We start from the raw sequence: 20668 nt of genomic DNA on the forward strand, positions 1-20668 counted from the left end.
CCTACCATTAATGAATGAGGTGCTCTTGCTTTAACATCTTTGTCAGCTTTTGATGTCAATATACCTAATTTTAATCATTCTAATAGGTGTGTAATAGTAGTTAATTTGTTTGACGACTAAGAAATCATAATACATGGATACATATTTGTTATTGAAGGGGTAATTAGCAAATCCTAACTAAAAGAGATGAGTAGAGTAGATCTTGTAGAACAATTGTTTTCCTTTGTCTTAGAAGTCTTTATTTTTGCAACTAAAGACCGTTATATTTTTTTGAAGTATAAAAACTTCATGACTACAACATTCATATTTTATTATTCAGGATAATATATTTTATTTCTTATACTGTAAAAAATAAAATCATTTGAGCAGTTTTCAGCACAACCTGTTAATTTTGAACAGAGAATAAACAAGGTCAGTAAATATGTGTATATGTTTTATAAGGTAATTCTATATAAAATTCACAGTTACATCATTTGATTATGCAAAACAAAGGAAGACAATACCACCATAAGGGAGACCCTTATTTAAAAACACAGCAAAAATAATATTCACATGCATTAAGCATTGCAAACCATCTCTCAGTATGTGTCTTTCTTGACTAAGTAATGAACCCACGAATGGTTGTTGGGGAAAATAGTCAACTCACCAACTTGTTGTTTATATGACCTTGATGGTAACTTGCCACTTGACCTAAGACTTTTTTTTAAACTGCTTTCCACATATAAAAGACAACAGACATATTTCACAGAGGATTTTGATTTCCAAAAGTTTTAAAATCCACAGCAAAGATCCTGTTTAAGGCAGTAACTTATATACTAAATATTTGAACTCAAGATGTAAAATTTTTCTTATGTGAACTGGTTAGTACAATAGGAGAAAAAGTATGTCTAAGGAGGGAATCGCATGACAGAACTGTGTTATTACCAGCTCTTTCCAAATGCACAATTGAGTGATCTTTAGCAGAAGAAGGTGCTTGTCACCATTTTAGATGTGAAACTCCAAAACCACTTGATCTTTAATAGCTGTACTTCTTAATCTGGACATAGTCTATAAAGAAGATCATTGTATCCATAATCAAAACAAATAAGTGACAAAAAACACACTCTCAAATATACGATTACCAAATAGTAAAACGGACTTACTTGATGTGGCCATTAGTATGATAATTTGTAGGTAAATGGCAGAAAGTTAGAAAGGGAATCAAGAGAATAAGAAAATTCATAGGAGTCAGTTAATAAATTATAGCTGTAAAATAAGCAATCTGATAAAAAAAGAACTCTGGTCCAAATATATTAATAGCAGGTAATATATGCATAGAAAATTCATGAAAATGTTCATTAAAAAGATTTCAGGAAAGAAAAAAATAGAAATCATAATGAAAAGTTTTATCCAAAATATTTAGTAGAAATGATGTTGTAATATAACAAATTTATATCTTTTTAACAAAAATTTCTTCATACACTATTTTCACTGGCTGCTTCTTTCTTTTTCTTTTGGTTTTAATTAATCCTTCCTTTGATATTCTTTGTATGAAACCTACAAAAGGAAGATAAACAAATTTATGCATGATAAAGTAACACAATAAAACTTTTCATCTAAAATTTCCTTAAATTAGTTTTTAATGCTTAAAAACAAAAAAAAAATTGATTTGGTTTAAAAGCATTTAATCTGTCTATGTCTTTGTGTAGAACAATCTCTTCCAAAGGAAGTCACTTTGCATATATTAGTAAAAATGGGTAAACATGTTATTGATTTTTATTATTCATATTCAGTTAGAAATCATGCTCATTTTATTAAAGTGGACATGTGGCTGTATATGGTTGGTGAAATTATAGATGACTTTTATTTACATATTAATACTCTATAAATATGCATTATTTTTATATTTATACTTTTATAAATAAATAACAGTAAAATTTTGGCACTAGAAAGCATAAAGATATTTTGCTATAATCCTTTAAAATGAAAGCTTAGTATGTAAAAATTAAAAGAATTAAATATTTTGTTTACAATTGATTCTTTTTCTTGAAAGACATTAAAAACAACTGCAGTTAACATATCTGGCAATGCAATCTAAATGTAGTTGAAAAGGGGAAATTCGTTAGCTAAATCATAATATTGTGTCTTATCATAAATAAAACTAATTTTATGATATTTTTCATAGATTAAAATTCATTCATAATTTCAATACAATTTTTATCTTAAACAAACACTAGTGAATTAATGAGAGTAATGTCCTCTATACCTTTTTTACAAGTCCTGAGACATGCTTTTTTAGAAGTAAAATTGTTTTCATTCCCTCCGCATCCACTGTACTTAAATGGGCGGCATTTCCCAATGCTTGAATTGTAGTAGAATCTGCTTTCATTGGCTTGACACAATCCTCTGTCTGCTGGGGTCAGACACCAGGAGGGGCCATAATATTCTAAGAACATCAATAAAATAGGGTAAGCCATGTCTGATAGTTAATCCCAAACTTTCATATTTATTGTTTATAGATTAGTCTTGTGGCATGTTTATGTAAAACAGTAATCTGAATAAATTAAAGTAGAACTTAGTAAAATTCATGTATTTCAATTCCAGGAGAATGCTTAACCAGTCTCCAAGTGTCCACTATACTGAGATCTTCAACAAATAAAAAAGTAGATATATTGGTGATTACTCTTTATATGACAAAAGTAGTTGTACATAATGTCAACAACCACTGCTCAACAATTTAACTTATGGAAATTTGTTAACCACATCCATTTAAAAAAATTATCAATGTTTACGTATCATTTGTTCACAAGTATTCAATTTTGTGAAAAAGGTCCTGATGAGCAAAATCCTTATTTCATTCTATGACACAAACACTGAAGCTGAGAAAGAGTTCCTTCCCTTGACCTAAGTTCTAAATGACAAATCACAATGTAACACATAGGAATTTACATATAGCAAATTCTAACCTTAGGCTTTAGAAAAGTGCAGAAGAGATGATTTGGCTTAGAAGTCAAGTTTTCCTGTGAATTGAAGTATCAGTTTTAGATGAGTTAGATATTTTTGCAAAGGAAAGAATATTGCTAAAGCCAGTAAGATCAAACATTTACAGATTTAAACCAGACAGGCTGGTCTGTCAGTGAGATCAACCACTTTCAAAAACAAAAGGGAAAAAAGTACAACTTGGGTAATGAAAGGATCACTCATTTCTTTGAGGCAAAGCAGAAAAATGGTTTCATCCCTCCAGAATTCCTGTCAATGAGGACAAGCTGGTACTCGTTAGCAGTAGAGCTAAACTGCTTCGTATCAGTAAACCCAAACTGCAGGTATACTGGAGTACAGTCAGGAACTTGGTCGCTTGGCCGAACAGTGAGATGTGGCACAGCAGATTCAGATGAAGAGCATTTGCTAAATGTAGAACATTGGCAGAAAACAGAACTTTAAGGAATCCAGTAGCAATGAAGGTAAATAGATTGTACACAAAGCAAGAAGCAGTTTGATGGCCAGTGTGAACCACAGATAAATAGACTGAAAAAGGGATAAAACAACTTAAGGAAAAAATTTTTAAAAACTTTATTGATAAACACGTTTTTATAACCCCCTGCCTTCTAGATACTTAAAGATTAGAGTGTCTTGATATAATGGCTCATGTAATAGAGAAATTCTGGAAAACATAAGATAAGGAGTGGGAATTCTAGGGGGGAATTTATGATACAACATTTTAGAAAGGTGACATTCTGTGCCAAAATTGAAGAACTAAAGTCATGTAAAAAACATTTGAATTATTTAGTCTTTGACTAGGTCCATGGGCACTGTGATTTTAAAGAAACTCCTAGGATCTATAAAACTAAAACATCATTCGAAATCTTGTAGTCTAATTTATGTGTTACCTCACCCTACTTAGGGGTTATGTTGCATGATTACTGCCATCATAAATCAAAATTAAAATGTATTTGGTGAGAATGTGTGCTTAATTTTCTAGAAAATGTTGAGGTCTCCCGTTACCAACAATGGTTTATGAAAGAGGAATTTCCTAACATGCTAGGAGAGATACATTGTAATTGAGCCCTACTATTGTGCAAGCTTTTCCAATACGTATGTTATGGATTCTCATCAACCCACAGCCAAGAAAGATGATTATCAACTGCCACCATTTCTAATTCCATGAGCTTTCAAAATCATCACCTATGTTCAGAAACAAAAGAATTACCCCACAAGCAATTAGCCTGATTTGAGACACAGAGAAGTCAGAGAAAATTGCTATTCTCTTTAAATAAATATTCTCAGAAAGCACTGCAGATACTTCATAGGAGATGTGTAAGTAGGATGATAAATGATTTATACATCAATTTCACTTTAGCATTTTGTACACAAGATGTATGAGCCCACAGTAAGTTGAAAATAGTAATACAGATGTACTTGTAAGTTGTACACTTCTTTACAAATGCTACTTATTATGTCTTAATAGCAATGTTTCTACCTAAAGTTTCTTATTCCAGGACAAAGAGAGTTTTCTGATGACAGAGAACAAATTCATCCTTCTTTTTGCCTAACACACAACCTACAGTAAAACTGGCCCCATAACAAAATCAATGCTATTTCAAAGTGCAGGTAAGTTGGCTTGGTATATCTGGGGCTATGGTTCCTAGATTGAAGGTAATAAGGGAGGTACCTCTCTTATCATAGGCCAGGAGCCTGGAATATCAGGTGAAAGCTAGAGCCAAAATGGCCTCTCCAGTGGGGTCGTTTACCATGCGGAATACACCACAGTTTTGGTGGGGAGATGTACTATAGCTGCTATCTTCCTTTGGCCACTCAGCCTTCCAACAGTTTGCCACTGACCAAATCTACTCAGAAGCCAAAGGAAAGGGCAAGAAGGCAGGGGATTGGTTTGAAAGCAAACAGACAGTTGACCAGCACAGATGCCATCAAAGAGAGTTTCACTATCCATTAAGTTGTCCCAGGCATCATATTGCCTCTACCTGAGACTCTTTGTGACATCTGAATCTGAGGGTATCTGGCATATTGCTTTCTGACAACCTTGGGTCTGGCATGCAGACTTGAACTGTCACTCTTACTAGACAGCAGCTCTTACTCAGAAAGTGTCTGTCCGTGACCAATCTGATGATAGTTTGTCTGTCTCATTTGTTTGCCCTATTTTAATCACTGCCTACACAGATCATTGAACAGAACTCACATTTGACCCTGCATATTATTGAGAAATAAGAATATTTTGAGAGTGGCTTAATGTTTGAAATTAATCACTAAGAATATTGTATTTAAATTTGTAAAATTCTGTTTTTAATAATGCAATGAAATATCATCAGTTGAGGAGTCTTTATAAGGCCATTACTCTGGAAATACGAATTATACCCACTATATAAACTAATCAATTTCTCCTAAAATCATTTTAACTCTAAGCAGTAAGACTAGCATTGGATTACTCTAACATAAACAACAGAATGAAAACAATGAAGCAGATGGTTTCTCAAGGACATTTTGGCTTCAAGATTTTTTGAGTCCTTGATTATCATCTGATTCAATCTCCAGAAGTGAGGAAATCAAAGATTTTTGCACCCTGTGAGGAGATAAGCTTGACTGTCCAATTAACATATTTATTCTAGATAAACATAAGCACTCACCTATTGAAAATCCAGACTTTGATATCTACAATGAAAGAAAATATAAAGATTTTGAAGTAGTTGGACAATGTGATTTTTTTTGGTCTAGATTATAATTAGTCACAGAAATTTAAGATAGAATAAAAAGACACTAACCTGACTTCTGTTCACTTTCAAAGGGAATTTAATAACCAAATGCATTGGCTTGATCTCACCATTAATAACAAGTTGGCTAGTTTCCATTTAGAGGGTCTATGATAGGTTTCAGAACTCAGACTATTTATATTTGCCAGGAACTGCCATGATCTAGTATGACTGCTTAACTGTAAGATGATGCTCCAAAGCCAGTTTTATATGGAAGTGGCTTGCTTACATAAATTTGCTTTAAAACTTACACAGTAAACTTCAAATTTTATACTCACTTTGAATCTTTATTGTGGTAACTTTCTTACTGTACTATTTTATGTGACTATATTTATGCTTTTATTTCACCAACCAACTTAGGTTTTATGAATCACCTCATCACTTGTTGAGTAAACAATTTTTTGTCTTCTGAGACTGTCTTAGGGAACTGAATAACAAATCTTTCCATTGAATAACAAATTATTTTTCCCCATAATTTTATAGTGAAGAGAAATACAAAGATTTTTAATTTCTAATTATACTTTATCATTGTAAAATGCTGAAATAATACTAAAGTATAACAAATATAAAACAAAAGTTCTCCATAATTTGACCCTTGCCCTTTAAACCACCATCAGTGATTAGCTGAGTATCTTTCCCCAAATTGTTTGCATATGCAAACATATATTAGTATATTGCTCTGTGTCTTATTATTATACTTGACAATATTTTGTACATCTGTTTCCATGTTTGTTCATCTATATACCTTATTCTTTTTAAAGTATGCACAATATTTTATTTTTTGAGCTGCCTACAGTATATTTAGTCAGTCACTACTCACGTATTCATAGATTACTTCTATCTTTTTTTTTTTCAATTCCAGACAAATACTCATGAACATCCTTATATGCTGGTCCAGGTATTTCTAAAGGAAATAGTTCTAAAATTAGAATTGTGCAAAAGCTATATTCAATTTATAATTTGGTAGATGCTGCTGACTTTTCCACTGAAAGTTTATACATAATTTATACTTCTACAGTAGTGTTAAAAGTGCCTAAACAATTTAACAAAAATAAAAGTGCCTAAAAATTTTTAACAAAATGAGGACCTTACTGCATTGCATTTATTTACCATTATTGCTTTTATTCTCTTTATATCCACAAAAGTGGAAGTAATTGCTCATAGCTCCTTAAGTGTTCTGCAAAATATAATTTAGATAGAACCTAAGATGCTATTGATTTTAATATGCATGACTATTTTATGTACTGCTTTATAAAGGAAAAAAAACACACACTATTATACACCATCAGTTAAGTTTTGTCATGATTTGAACCATGTTAAAATGTGAAAAAAATGCATCTTAGAATCAATAATATATGATTGTTTATCTTTGTGTGTCAACACACCAAAATTAAGTACTACACATGCACATATACACATACAAACACACAAAAAACTGAGAAAGTGTGCAGCGGGAAAGATGATCAGTATAGAGGTGTTTTTTTTTATCAGGTAGGGAGCTTAGAGTTTACAATTGGAAAAAACAGATTATTTGATGCTGAGCCTATTCTATACTGCTAGGAATCCTTAGAAGCTACTATTCCAGTGTTTTATTTACTTCATGATGAGCCAAAAAACAAAAGTAGCAAAAACCATAAAAAGAAATATACTAGAATATTGACAGTGAGTGTCTCTGTGTAATGCAAATATGGTTGATGTTTTTCTTCTACTTTTGTATTTTTTCCAAGTTGTCTGCAATTATAATGCTTAAATTATATCACAAAATTATTATATTATAAGTATTAGAAATAATATTATATAATAAAAATATTTTTAAAGGGATACAAGTGTCCTGGGATCATAAAGAAAGGCTAGAGACTGGAATCTGTTTCTGATTAGGAATGGAAAATAAACTTGCCACTTATTAATTTACTATTTACAGATAGTAAATCTGTACAACAGGGAAAAAGCACGTATCTCCATTCACTAATGAGGTAGAAATGGTGTTAAACTGGCAGAAACCGACATGGCATATAGGAAAGAGGGCAGGGAGTGGGAAAACAAGCACTATGGAACTTGTTTTTTTCTATGTGTATTGGTCCACTTAGCCAAAGTTGAAAGGTAAAAGGTAGGCTGCCAGGGCATTTGAAACTGAAAGGTCATGAGGAACAGACTGTAAGAAACCTTGCCCAGACAGGGAAGCTCCCACAGGTTAAAAACGAGGAAGAGAAATTAGGTAGGTATTTATTGGGTTGGATTTCTTTGTGTAGATACTGCTTAATACATGGACAAAATTCACAAAATTATCTTCATCCAGGAATTTTTCTTAATAAAGTCAAAAAGGAAGAAAGATATAGTAAAATTACAAATTATGAGACTGTTGAGCATAACTTAATCTAAGATAATTATACCTTATAATACATTAGAAAGACTTTTCTTCATGACATATCTGAAAAATTGAAAACCTTTTAAGATTTTAGTAAAAGTTCAGAATTAATGCTTACTTGTCCCTTGATCAGCTTTCAAGGAAGAATGAAATTTTAAAGCAGAGGAGATAGAGGGGAATACAAGTGAAAGGTCAGAATATTCCTGGTTTGTTTGGGGTACTTTGTAAACTCCAGGCTATCTGAAGAACAGATTGCATGGAGAGTATAGTGGGATGCGAGGCTGGAAAAGTAGATTTAGACCAAATTCAGAAGGTCCTTGAATACTAATATATTTCTATTTTATGATGTAGACATTAGTAAGTAACTGAAAGTATGGAAGGATGGAAGAGACAAGTTCTGATCTATCTTTATACATGAAACAAACTCAACTGGGGATGTGTAGGCTGAATCTAATAGGAGACTTGCAATAGAGGTGAATATAAAATGACCCTAATTAAGCAGTTATAGTGTGAATGCCTAAATTAAGCACCAGAGTGAATGTAGGTAGAGAGAGAGCTAGAGAGAAGGTAATTCTAGTATTTCTAGACTGGTTGACTTAGAAGATGGAATATTTTCTAATATGTTATAATATTTTCTAATATGTTACAGTATAAAATATAGTCAATAGCTTCATAATTTATAATTTTATCATGGGTTACTTTAAATGTGGCTTTACTTAAAAAAATCCCTGAATGAAGATGGAATTTTGAACTATGCTTTAAGATTAGCCAGCATTTAGCAAACAACTTCAAGATGTTAGATAGAAGATAGAACTTAGGTTTTGAGAAGACAGGAAATCTTAATTTTGACGCCCTTCAACGGAAGCACATCATGACTCTGTCCTCCCTTAACACTTCTGTAGGTCTCTGTCTTAGCACCCAACAGGCATTGAGGTCATCTACGTATCTCCTTCCCCTATTTCACAGGCATGCCTGTAAAGGAAAAAGCCACCCTCTGATTTATCATTATCAGACTCCCAGTTGGCATGGCAAATCCTGTTGTATAAGAGGCACTCAATAGTTGTTGAACTAAACCGAAAGTAAGACGCATAACAGATATTTAAGTCATAGCATAAAGTTGGAAACACAGGTTTGCAAGTCCTCTGATTAGAAATAAGATCCAAAGACACAAAAACACATATTTTATAATTATGCTTGAATTTTACAAGTGCTTTATGTTATTTCAGATAATCATAGTTTTAAGTATATTAAATGAAGATATTTCAGATCGTTACACTTGGTTTAATACTTTAGTTGTATTAAAAATTGTTACTAATAAAATGTATGCAAATGATACTCCTGATTTTATTTTTTTCTGCTATAAGCCTCTGTTGACATTGGGTAATCACCATTTTCATCATCATAAAAAAAGCTCAAGTATTAATATTTTGCGTTCTTATTTGTGCTAAACTGTGGGTTAAGATATGTCAGCACAATCTTCACAAAATTTTATGAGCTATTACTGTTCACATATAACCAATGAAGAACCTGAGGCTGAGAGTTCTGTAATTGTTTTCAAGGCTGCTGAGAGTCTACAAATAGCAGAACTGGAATTGAAACCCACCTCTTTCTGCTCATAAAGCCAATGCTCCTAATCACTCTGATATGTCATCTGAAAACTAACTAGAAAATAAAAATAACTGGGCAAAGATATTTTAATAATTATCAGGTAAAATGAAAGTTGTTACAACTTCCCCTTTATGTTCAATTCTCAGTCTCTCTTTTTTGAAGCTCAGGTTCAGAATGTCTTAGATTCTTCTTACCCTCAAGTTACATGAGCAAAACTGGAATTTATCAAGTCTGAACAGGAGAAAGATATCTGATTAAAACAGATCATCAAAGGAGGAGGCTGAAAACAAGTTTTGGGAGTAACAGTGCTGAGCCAAACAGAATTCAGAGAGCTCAAACATTTAGAGGCAAGAATTATTGCGTTGGCATGTTCAACCTGGGAAGTTTCTAGAAACAGACCACAGTTCCGGATTTTATGCTCTCTCTGATTATATCTGCACTGGCCAGTGAGGTCCATTTAATAGCATTAAGATGTTATAGAAAACCAGAACCCTCATTCTGCTGTGTCCCTAGGAAAGAGTTGGAATTTTCCTAATCAACATATCTTATATCAATGCTTCTCAAATTGATTCCTGCAAAGATTGTCCAGCATTCAAGCAGAAAAAGGGCAGAGAATTATACACAACATAGGGCAGGACAGGCTCTTCTAACTTATTCCTAACTCGTTCCTAACCTATCCTATAGCAATCCATACCAAAATCATATTATCATAGGCATTTTTCCCCTTTAGCAAAAAACACGTGCCATCAAATAAGTCATGAATTAGTATCATTAATTTATTCTTTTGCAGTTTGTATTATATTAATTTATGAATGTTTTGTTGACTTATGTAATGGTCACATGCATAAGGATTTTATTCCTACCTATTTGCATGTTCATATAAAATTGTCATTCTAAATAATTTGGTTTCTGAAATGAAAGTCTGAATTTTCTCTTTTAGAGGTATCTGTATATTGAGAAACAACTTCTCTGGAGGAATATTATGACTGAGGCAAAAATTTTTCCTTGTTAAAACCAGAGATGGTCCAGGAAGAAAAGGATTAACAGAAGTAGTCAGTAGTCACCTTGAATGACCGTATTCGGATGACAGCAATCTTGGCAGAGATGAAGTGTTACAATTTTGTTTCTCACGAGCTCTCCTGGCAGGAAGTAAGTTCAATGGATTCTTACCACAAGTTGTTATCTATTTTTGGGAAGCCAGCTTGAAGGCACCAAATTCACCATGCAGGCATATTTAGATTATGAGGGAAGTTTCTTCTTGGTCTGGGAACACAGTATGAAAAACAGGATACTTCTCTGGGACTATGGAAGTAGGCTGTTGATGAAGTGGGGGTTTTCAGAATTGTTGACAGTGCTAGTGATTAACTGTGGGATACAGCTAAACATGTAACTCTTTCATCTGATGAGATACATTTTCTTTCCAAAAAGTTTCCAAGGTTGTGATATTCTTCTATATGATATCACATCTTCAAAAAGAGGCCAAATAGAAGATAGTATTCTCTTGCAAATCTGTAAATTGACTGTTATCAGTGATGGTGTTTGGTGTCAATCAGGCAATGTGTGAGCATAACACCTCTTCCAGAAGGCTAATGATAAACATTTTTTTAAAAGGTGTATTATATATGCATATATGTGTGCATGTGTGTGTGTTTCTTTTCTACCTTTCTTTTTTTTTTTTTTTTTTACATATGTATGGAATCTGGCCACTAGGTTATACAGTGAATACAGTCAGGAGAGAGAAGAGTTCCAAGTATCCAAATGGCCTTCAGAATAATATCCAATCATTTTCCTTTGACGTGGAAGCTGCCAGAAAGCAACATGGGACTAGGCCAGGTATATAGGTGTTCCTTTTCCTAATCATAGAGTGAGTACCACATTGGGTTGACAATAGGCTTTTGAAGTCTATTCAAAGATTTTTTTCCAAAATATCATAAAGCTTACGTAGTCCCAAGGCAGCTATTAAGAGTTGATATATAGAAGCAAAGGGAGCTATAAGAACCAGAAAGACTACTCACTTTTTTCATGAATGAGTCAGTCAAAAGGTCCAGAACCCAGTATGAACACTTGAGAACATTAGTTTTTCTTTGCTAGTTAGACATTTACCAATGAGATATATTGAGAGGAATATATTAACTCTCTGCATGTAAATATTAAAACTTTATTAATAGAATGCTATAGAAGGCATCATATATACTATATAAATGTTAAAGAAATGTCAAAAGCACAATTATTAACATATGCATAAAATGCTACGTAATCTTAAAATGAACATGGATGCATGAATGCAGATGATGTTCAGAAAGACTTGGTAAGTGTGATCAGCATTCTTCCAACCATCATTTGTTCTTTCTGTTGTAACTGTGGATTACAAAATTAATACATAAAAAAAAAATGTAAGTCATTTGTCCTGTGCCTAACAGTGAGATTAACACTAGGGGAGGGGAGTCTATAAAATAAAAAATCCATAGTCTTTTCCTTCAAAACCTTGTAATGTAGTCAGTGAGGCAGAGTTAATACAACATCACACAATAAAAAGCCAGGGGAAAGAGAGAGAAAGAAATCTTCCTTATGGTGGTGAAAAGGCAGCTTAGATACAATGAGGAAGGCAGTGAATTTTAGATGGGAGACAGCACATAAAACATCACATGAAATGAGAATGGATACTTTGTGTTTAATAATAATGAAGAGAATGGATAATTTGTGTTTGTTCTAAATGGACAGAAAATTTTTATATTTACAGGACAGTGAGACAAAATCTGGAACAGGTAGAGGGCTAACAGATAACAGAGACAATTTTAAGACAAGCAGATGAGGCTAGACTAACACAGAAAGAAAATGTATCCATTAAGTTAATTTTTTCTATAAAGCAAGAGAAATATGTAAATTTGCTTGATTAAAGATAGTTTGACCCTAACATAATGGATGTATGGAAGGAGGACAATCATGTCTAAGAGGTCATATCTAATACATGCTATGTATAATGCTCTCATTCTCTGCCTCTCTCTTCTGTCTCTGAACATACACATACACATACACATACACATACACATACACATACACATAAAATGGCTTACCTGACTTATGCCTGACATACAACTATTTTAATAATATATGTATATAGTATATCTAAGTTATAGCTGATCTTGGTGCTATCTATCTGTTTATCCTTCCCTGTCTACCTAACCAATGTCTATACTGCCTGGTTTGCCTGAACTACTATCAGTTCATGCTTAGTTTTTAGTGTATCATGTTCCAACATATATGAGTTTTTAAAAAATTGAAATACTTAAAAAATAAAATTATTTATTTATCCACCAAAGTAACAAACCCAATATTCTGCCCATACATATATATTTTAATAAATACATAATTTTTATAGCATCCTCCTTTCATTTTCATTAGCATTCCAGTTTGGATGACATATGATAGCTGAGGTAATCTAAACACAAAGGATCGATAGTCTGAATAGAACAGGCAGTACTGAAAATGGAGAAGACGAAAATGGACATTTCATCAGAAAAGGCAATAGAATTTAACAACTGACTAGGAGAGAAGTGATCAAAAGTGATTAACAAATGCTCATGCTGAAATAATTGGGAAAATGGTGGCAGAAGTCTGAAAATGTGGATAGCTGGAAATATTGGAAATGATAAAGAAAAATTATACAAATAAAATTCTTTTGGTTTCAAAGCCTCATGATACTTCTGCTTGCCAATATTCTCAACTTCTTTCCAGTAAACACATTTGAACTGTTTGTTTCCCCATATGTATTAATTCAGTTCTATTGTGAATTCTCTTTTAAAGGTTAATTGTAATTTTATTATAGTAGATGTACTGAAGCACTTATCTGAATAATTAGAGGTTTTATAAGTGGCTGAAATATCACCTTTTCCTGAAAATGGGAGTTTACAGAGTTGTTTTATAAATGAGAAACTAAGGCCTGGAACTAAGACTTGTATTGCTCAGAACTACATGGATAACAATGATAAGTTACACTTATATAGCACTGAATAGGTATCAGGGAGTATTTTAAGTGCACTATGTATATTGACTGATTTCACTTCACAAGAAAACCTATAAGGTAAGTACTATATTTTCATTACCTTCATTTTGCAGTTGGAAGAAGAAGGTTCAGAGAGATTAAGAAGTATCTTAAGGCTGCACAGCCAGTAAGTGAAAGAAATGGGATTTGAGCCCTGGTCTTCAGGCTCAGAGTTATTTCTCTTATCTTCTATGTAACAGTGCCAATCACAGCAGGGAAGTCAAGAAGGAGCAGTTGTGCTAATCTTTCATTCTGAAGATCATACACAGAACTGCACACATTTAGAGATACTACATTAGAAGTATTTCTCTCCCAGGTTTATTGAGAACAAACATTTATTGTAACTACATGGACATCTTCATATTTCAGCATGATAAATCAAATTCAAATCATTCGCTCTCACTTGTGCACAGTGGCATGCTTACAAAACATTCGTAAAAATCTCTTTAAGGAAGAGTAAGTTTCAGTCTTTGCCTATGTATTAATATTGAAGTATGGAATTATTAACTGTTAATACTGAAATATGGAATAAAAGGGGAAAATTAAACCTCAGTTGTGCTTACTGAGCATTCAAATATCTTGAGTCAAGAGGGTTCATTGGAAAAAATATATTCTCAAGCTAATTGGCAGTATTATGGTTAAGAATAAATAGCAATTAAAAAAATTACCAAATAATTTTATGGTAACATTGAACAAAACTTCTCAAATGTTTTTTTAATATCATCATAAGGAGAAACATTAAAGTTATATTTACAAACATTTCACTTAATAACAATGGCATAATCTAGCTATATTTTTGGAATATTCAAATACCTGAGGATTGTTTTTAATGGAAAGAATTTTAAATGAATGCTATTCTATTTGTGTTGTGGGGCATGTTATTATTCCTGTACACTGAATCAAAACCCTTAAAGGATTTACATTTTTCCAAAAGAAACGAATATCCACAAGGAGCCTCACACATTTGCTAAAACCTTGAACATCAAGGTTATACATAGACATATATATAATAATTTCTTAAATTATTATAAAATGTATTAATAATAATTGCAAGCAGTGACAGATGTAATTCTTTTTGAGCTAGAACGTTGAGTATCTTCATAGACCTCAGCAAAGATTTTGGTGGAATGGGGGAGGGACAATCTAGGTCTAGGAAGAATGGAGGCACAATTGCCTTCCTACAGTCTGCCACTTGGATGGGATGAAGAAGGGATCACCTAGGTCTTAGATGATGGAGTGGGACAGCTGCATTCCCATCTTCTGCATCTTGGATGGGTCAGACATGGGATCATGTAGGTCTTAGGAAGAGTGGAGGCAAAGCTTCACTGTCACACTTTACATGTTAAGTCGCCCTTCACATCAAACTTCTCACAGAAGTTACTGTGACATTGTTTCATGTTTTAAATTAGGAATGTTACAAAACAAAAAATAAGAAGAGAATGCTCCCAGAAAAAGAGGAAGAGAGATCAAATGGCTGGAGAAATTTAGATTTTGAAGCAAATGTATACAACAAAAAATAAAATAGTTCTGTAGACAAAGGAGACCATTTGCCCTAATTTTAAATGCAGTTGCTATGAAAGAATTTTCCCTTAAATGCCTATTATTTTAAATAAAAATTCTCTTAATATTGTTTTCTTTTAAATTTATATTGTGAATTTGCTTCTTTAGTTAATAGTTTGCTCATGTCACCATTACTTTGTCTATTATACATTTTAGCGTTCATCTACATAAAAAATTAGAGGACATTTATTAGACAGTATTTAAAACTCATTTATTTTCTCCTCTTATGTTCTTTATCCCTCTCCCCTTTCTATTTTGGTGGTGTGCCTGCCAAAAATCATGCTTCTTATACTTCATAAAACTTTAAGGCAAAATCATCCCCTAACCTACTCTACTCATTTTAATGGTAAATGACTGAAGGTATCTATTTTAACTAGTAAAATAACCCAAACAAAAAATATTGAAACATATTGAAAACTGATTTTATACATTTATTTGTAGATATATTGTATCACATGTATCTTTAAATTCATTAATAGATTTGTTATTCTAAACTTTCACATCTTTCCAAGCCATAAGATTTAGCATGCTTTTCAACATGTGATATGTAACTGGATTAAACAAAATGTTACTGAAAGACAAGGGGTGGGGGAATGCAAAGAAACAATGCAATGGAATTACTTAATTTCATAGATTAAAAAAAATCAGAACTACAAAAATACTTATTATCATTTTTACAAACCAAGTAGCATTTAAAAATTAGACTTAAATTCATCTGGCACTGAATTCACAGCTTAGAATCTAAGGACTTGAAGGCATGCTGACTGTATCATATTGTCCAAGTCCTCTGAAATTTTGCATAACCTCTATGACATCTCAAGTGCTATTGGAACACTGCTTGAAAGCCTACAGCTTATTTAATCCCTGAGGCATCCATTAATTTTTGATGTACGCAGAACCTCACATTAAAAATAAACACTTTACAGAAAGAAATTTGTGCTTTAAATATCATGCATTCACCCTGATTCTTAGGCTGGGTTAAGGGAGGTAAGGAACGGGGTGCAGGGAGGGAAAGGGATGTGGACAGGGAAGATTGAAATGGAGAGGACTGAGAATGAGGTATGTACAAAATGTAATTCTCCTTTCACAGATAGTGTTTCAGGTACTGAGAGCATGTATAATGTTCCCTCTTAGATCTCACGTCCCCTTACACTTTCCAGTCCTTCTGGAAACATGTTTCCAGTTCTCTTTGTGACCTCTAAGATACTGCATTCAGGGCTGAAGCAAGTTCCACCAGATCAATATGGGACTATATTCCTCATTCTAGAAAAACCACAGTCAACATTTGCAGTGCTTTAAATCCATCTGGGTAGAAATTTTGTTTGCTTTCTGTTTGCCTGCTTGCTTTGTTTGCTTGTTTGTTGTAAAGAGAGTTGCTTAAAGACATTCTGATTCCGAAATCCATCTGATTCTGATACAGGGACAGGGTGGAGAACCCTTCTCCTGGACACTATGTCCGTTTTTACCCTAAGGCTGTAATTTTAATAGCCACAGAACTCTTTCAATTCATGCCAACTTTACATTGAACACTTTTACACTAACTTCTAAGCAAAATCCCCAATTTCTGAATGAGCATGTGTGATTTTTTTAAATTTAGAAAGGACCTTGCATTTATCCCAATAACTTTCAGCTTTTTAGGTTGTTTCTAACTGCAGAGATATTTGTGGTATCTGGTTATGTTTTCCAGTATTTTCACAGCTCTGCATTTTTTGGGCATATTTAATGCATGTTTGTTCAAATTCGATAAATATGTTGACAGGGTAGTATCCAGACAAGAGTTCTGCATACATCCAAAAGAAAATGCCCTCAGAGTGACACAACCTCTCAGATGGTTAGTCAACAAATTCCTAATAAGTCCTGTGACTAACACCAGAGACGTTGCCCAATGCTGTGCTCAATTTAAGAGCATTTTATACTGCCTTTGACACAGTGCTGCCGTTAACAATGATTTACCATTAGACATTGAGGCTGATAATTCCTGGCGTTATTTTACAGGATAAGTTTGGCATAGAGTTAAACATCATATAAAAGTTTTCATGTGATATGTAATAAAAGCATACTTCACAACATACTTTAAAATAGATGAGGAACATTATCACTTTTATGGGATTAAAGGTCTTAAGCAATTTTGAATCTCAGTATTTCAACACACCTATTATTATATAACAGAAGAGGTATAATTTTTTAGAAAGCATAGCTCTAATACACGTTCTACTTCTACTGTTACTATGATAATGTTTTCCTGGCAACAATTAAAATAAAATGGGCTTACCGAAGAAGCTGGATGCTTTGGTAGGCTGAGGAGTCAAGGAATCATTATTCACAGCATCAAGCGGGGTTCTATAATCATTCACCTGGAAATCATTCACTGGGACAAAATACAGCCAATTAAAATACAAGACACTGTCACAAACTCATAATTGCACACATAAAGCAAAGCACAGAAGTTGTGTTAAGAAAAGTAGATGTCTAGAAACTTTATTCATGTTGCTATGTTAAATTAGTGAACAGTGCATCCTTAAATACATATATATGTGTATGTATGTATATAAATTTTATATATATATATCTTATAAGACAATGTTTCCATGAATTACTTTGTGGTTCTTGGTTTAAAAAAAAAAAGGTAACAGTTAATGTCAAAGTCACTCCTTAAATTAAATTTATGGTCAGATAAAACTGACTGATTTTAGATGGTAGGTTCCACAGAACAATTTGCCCTCAAATTGTAATAACCCTAAGGAATTTCAGCAGTCCTACTCTTGTGCCTAAATTGTACCACAGTATTCTTAGGAAGGAAAATTACATAATGTAACCTAAAAAACAATCAAGCCTATGGAAATAATTTCTGCTATAAATTTCTTAATTCTCTGTTTCTTAAAAATAATTAACATAGTGACTAACTTCTGTCAGCTTTAGAGTGAATACAAATAGCTCATTTGCATGGCTGAAACAAAATCTGGGTAAACCTGAACATCCTCTAAGATGCCTTATTTTTAAAAGGACACCTACAAAATAAAGTAAAATAAGATGAGAATAAACATACATTCATCCCCGCAGGTGTTCTTGCATTCTTCCAGTGATTCAAAGTTGTTTAAATTGCCGAGGCACCCGCCATATTTGAAGCGTTCACACTGCTTTGACTGATTGTTATAAAAATACCTAGTAATATAACCTCGACAGATTCCAGCATCTTCTTCCAAAAAGCAGAAATCTGGCTTTTCTAGAAATGATAAAAATGTCAAAAAGCAATATTCCTTTTTGTGAATAATTTATTTATGTTAATTAAACATATAATTAACTGGTTAAGTTGAAGTTATTTAAGGAGTAAATATGAAATTTAAAGATAAATGATAAAAATATAACTTTACCCACAGCTATATAATACTAATATTACTATATCTACTGTGACATTTAGAATAAGGAAGATGTAACTATTGTCATACATTGTGTCTATTGGAATTTCAAGTTCTAAATTTTTCATAATAAATTAATTGGGCTTTAACTATCAACTCTTTAATGAATTGAGAGAATAAAAGATATTGGATTATTTACCCTTGGTTTGGAAGTGCAAAATTTTGGTGTAATTATTTTTATTAAGATTATGTACATTGTCATTTAGGAAAGATCTACAAATATTTCATATTTTTCAGGTGTGCAGTTCCATTACACAATGAGTGTAATGTGTTCTTCACTAAAAATAGTTTCAATATTTTTTAGTGCAGAAGCAGCTTTGAAGGGTATGGAAGCTTTCATGGCTATACTTAGAAGTTCCTGAATTCTTTTGCCAAAATTAATATCTGTATTAGGTATGACATCCTCCACCTCTGTGTCTCTTAGTTTTCTTCTTCCAGGCATTGGAATGACTCCAACAGTGCAGAGGCAGAAAGGAAATACATGCTCAGGGATTGGCGAGGCTTTTGAAAAAGTTTAATACCCATTCTTTGATAGTGCTCCAAACCAGGCTCTAAACACAGCTGTCGCAAAAGTGCCACTGTGATCTACATTACAAGCCTTGTTTACATGCTTACTTTGTAAAGAAGAGCATTAAATTACTCTTTAAGTTATTAGGATTGCAAGACATATTGGGCTTGAAATTTTTAGGGCAAAGCTGCAATCTCCCCAATTTCCCCCTGCAACTATGTATTACCATAGCAGCAAAAATAAACCGTAGTATCCTTTCACATTTTAAAGCATCTTGCATCTATCTCAGGGAAGCAATATTCACAAGTATTTTACTATAAAAAGAGCAGGTATTTAATAATGTTAATGATTTCTTCAACAGTTGCAGATCTGCAGAAAAATCAATCCCCTGTGAAAAAATTGCCTTATTAAATAAAACATGCTATTTTAATATAGTGTAAAATATCTATTTTCTAGAACTTTTCAAATTACCAATTAGAAAGTTATTTTGTTTATTGTTTACTACCTCTTGTTTCTCAAGGTGAATTTACTATTATTCCCATAGTAACAATTTGTGGTTAAGTTTAACATGTGAGACAAGGAAAAAACCCACTTTTTAAAATTTTTATAATACTATATTATGAGAAAGAGAAAACTATATTCTATTACTAATTTGATTTGTTTTGGTCTTAGTATGTACTTCCTATGACATTTTAAATCATACTAACAGGTAATATAAGAATTCTATGTTTAACAAAAGGGAGTAGGTATAAATATTGCATATAACAAACAGGAAACAGTAACAAATTATGCTGAAAATATAATTAAGGAATTATACAACTAGAAGTTGCTGTTTAATATAAGGCCCCATTCTAGGACATAAATTTATTTTGGGAGTTGAAATTGCTCACTTGTAAAATGATTCTGCTTATGCCTACAGTTTAAAACCCTTATGGTTACAAATTAAGAAATTCATACTCAATATTCTTCGGATAAATAAAGTAACATTTGTATTGAATCTGCACACACAATTCTTGCTCTAAATTAATGCTCAGTTAAGACACAGAATGCAGACTTTAAGCTATAAACCAACTTCCACAAGACACGTGATTTTTACTATTAACTTTTGTTTGAGGCTATATACTTGGCAGTTGTCTTAAACAGAACTTTCTTCCAAAGGAGTTGTAAAGAATCTTTGCTGTCTTTATCATGTTCTGATTCTGATGCTAGGAAGCACATCACAAAGTTAACTTCCAGTCAATATGCTTAGAGGCCTTTACTATGGAACGGTTTTAGCATCTGAATATTTTTCACACATGTGAATAGAATTGATAGCTTTATTCTCTCACTTTCATGAACTAAGAAGGACTGAAATCTGAATCATTAAATACAAACTATATGGCATAATTTTCTAGTAGATTTTCCCTGCATATAATTTTTTCCTAATTC

General features: G+C 32.6%; 1 protein-coding gene across 4 annotated transcripts in view; it reads right to left on the bottom strand.

The window, feature by feature from the left end:
- Positions 1-289: 289 nt before the first annotated feature.
- The window catches only part of TFPI (tissue factor pathway inhibitor), a 54040-nt gene continuing 33661 nt past the window's right edge, over positions 290-20668 (bottom strand). Inside the window, exons 5-9 of one of the 4 annotated variants that reach the window (XR_012507086.1) lie at positions 18363-18539; positions 17589-17684; positions 5619-5643; positions 2246-2425; positions 290-1536 (exon numbers count right to left, since the gene is read on the bottom strand). Coding sequence is in view for 3 of the 4 variants with exons in the window: in XM_074364009.1 (XP_074220110.1) it covers positions 1430-1536; positions 2246-2425; positions 17589-17684; positions 18363-18539 (560 nt within the window). In the remaining variant the exon portion in view is untranslated. Of the gene's footprint in view, positions 1537-2245; positions 2426-5618; positions 5644-6561; positions 6646-11858; positions 12073-17588; positions 17685-18362; positions 18540-20668 lie in introns of those variants that run through there. The other 3 variants (XM_074364011.1, XM_074364009.1, XM_074364010.1) reach the window with 3 other exon arrangements.

Source organism: Camelus bactrianus, chromosome 5 (genome assembly GCF_048773025.1).
Source record: "Camelus bactrianus isolate YW-2024 breed Bactrian camel chromosome 5, ASM4877302v1, whole genome shotgun sequence".
NCBI classification, from domain to species: Eukaryota; Metazoa; Chordata; class Mammalia; order Artiodactyla; family Camelidae; genus Camelus; species Camelus bactrianus.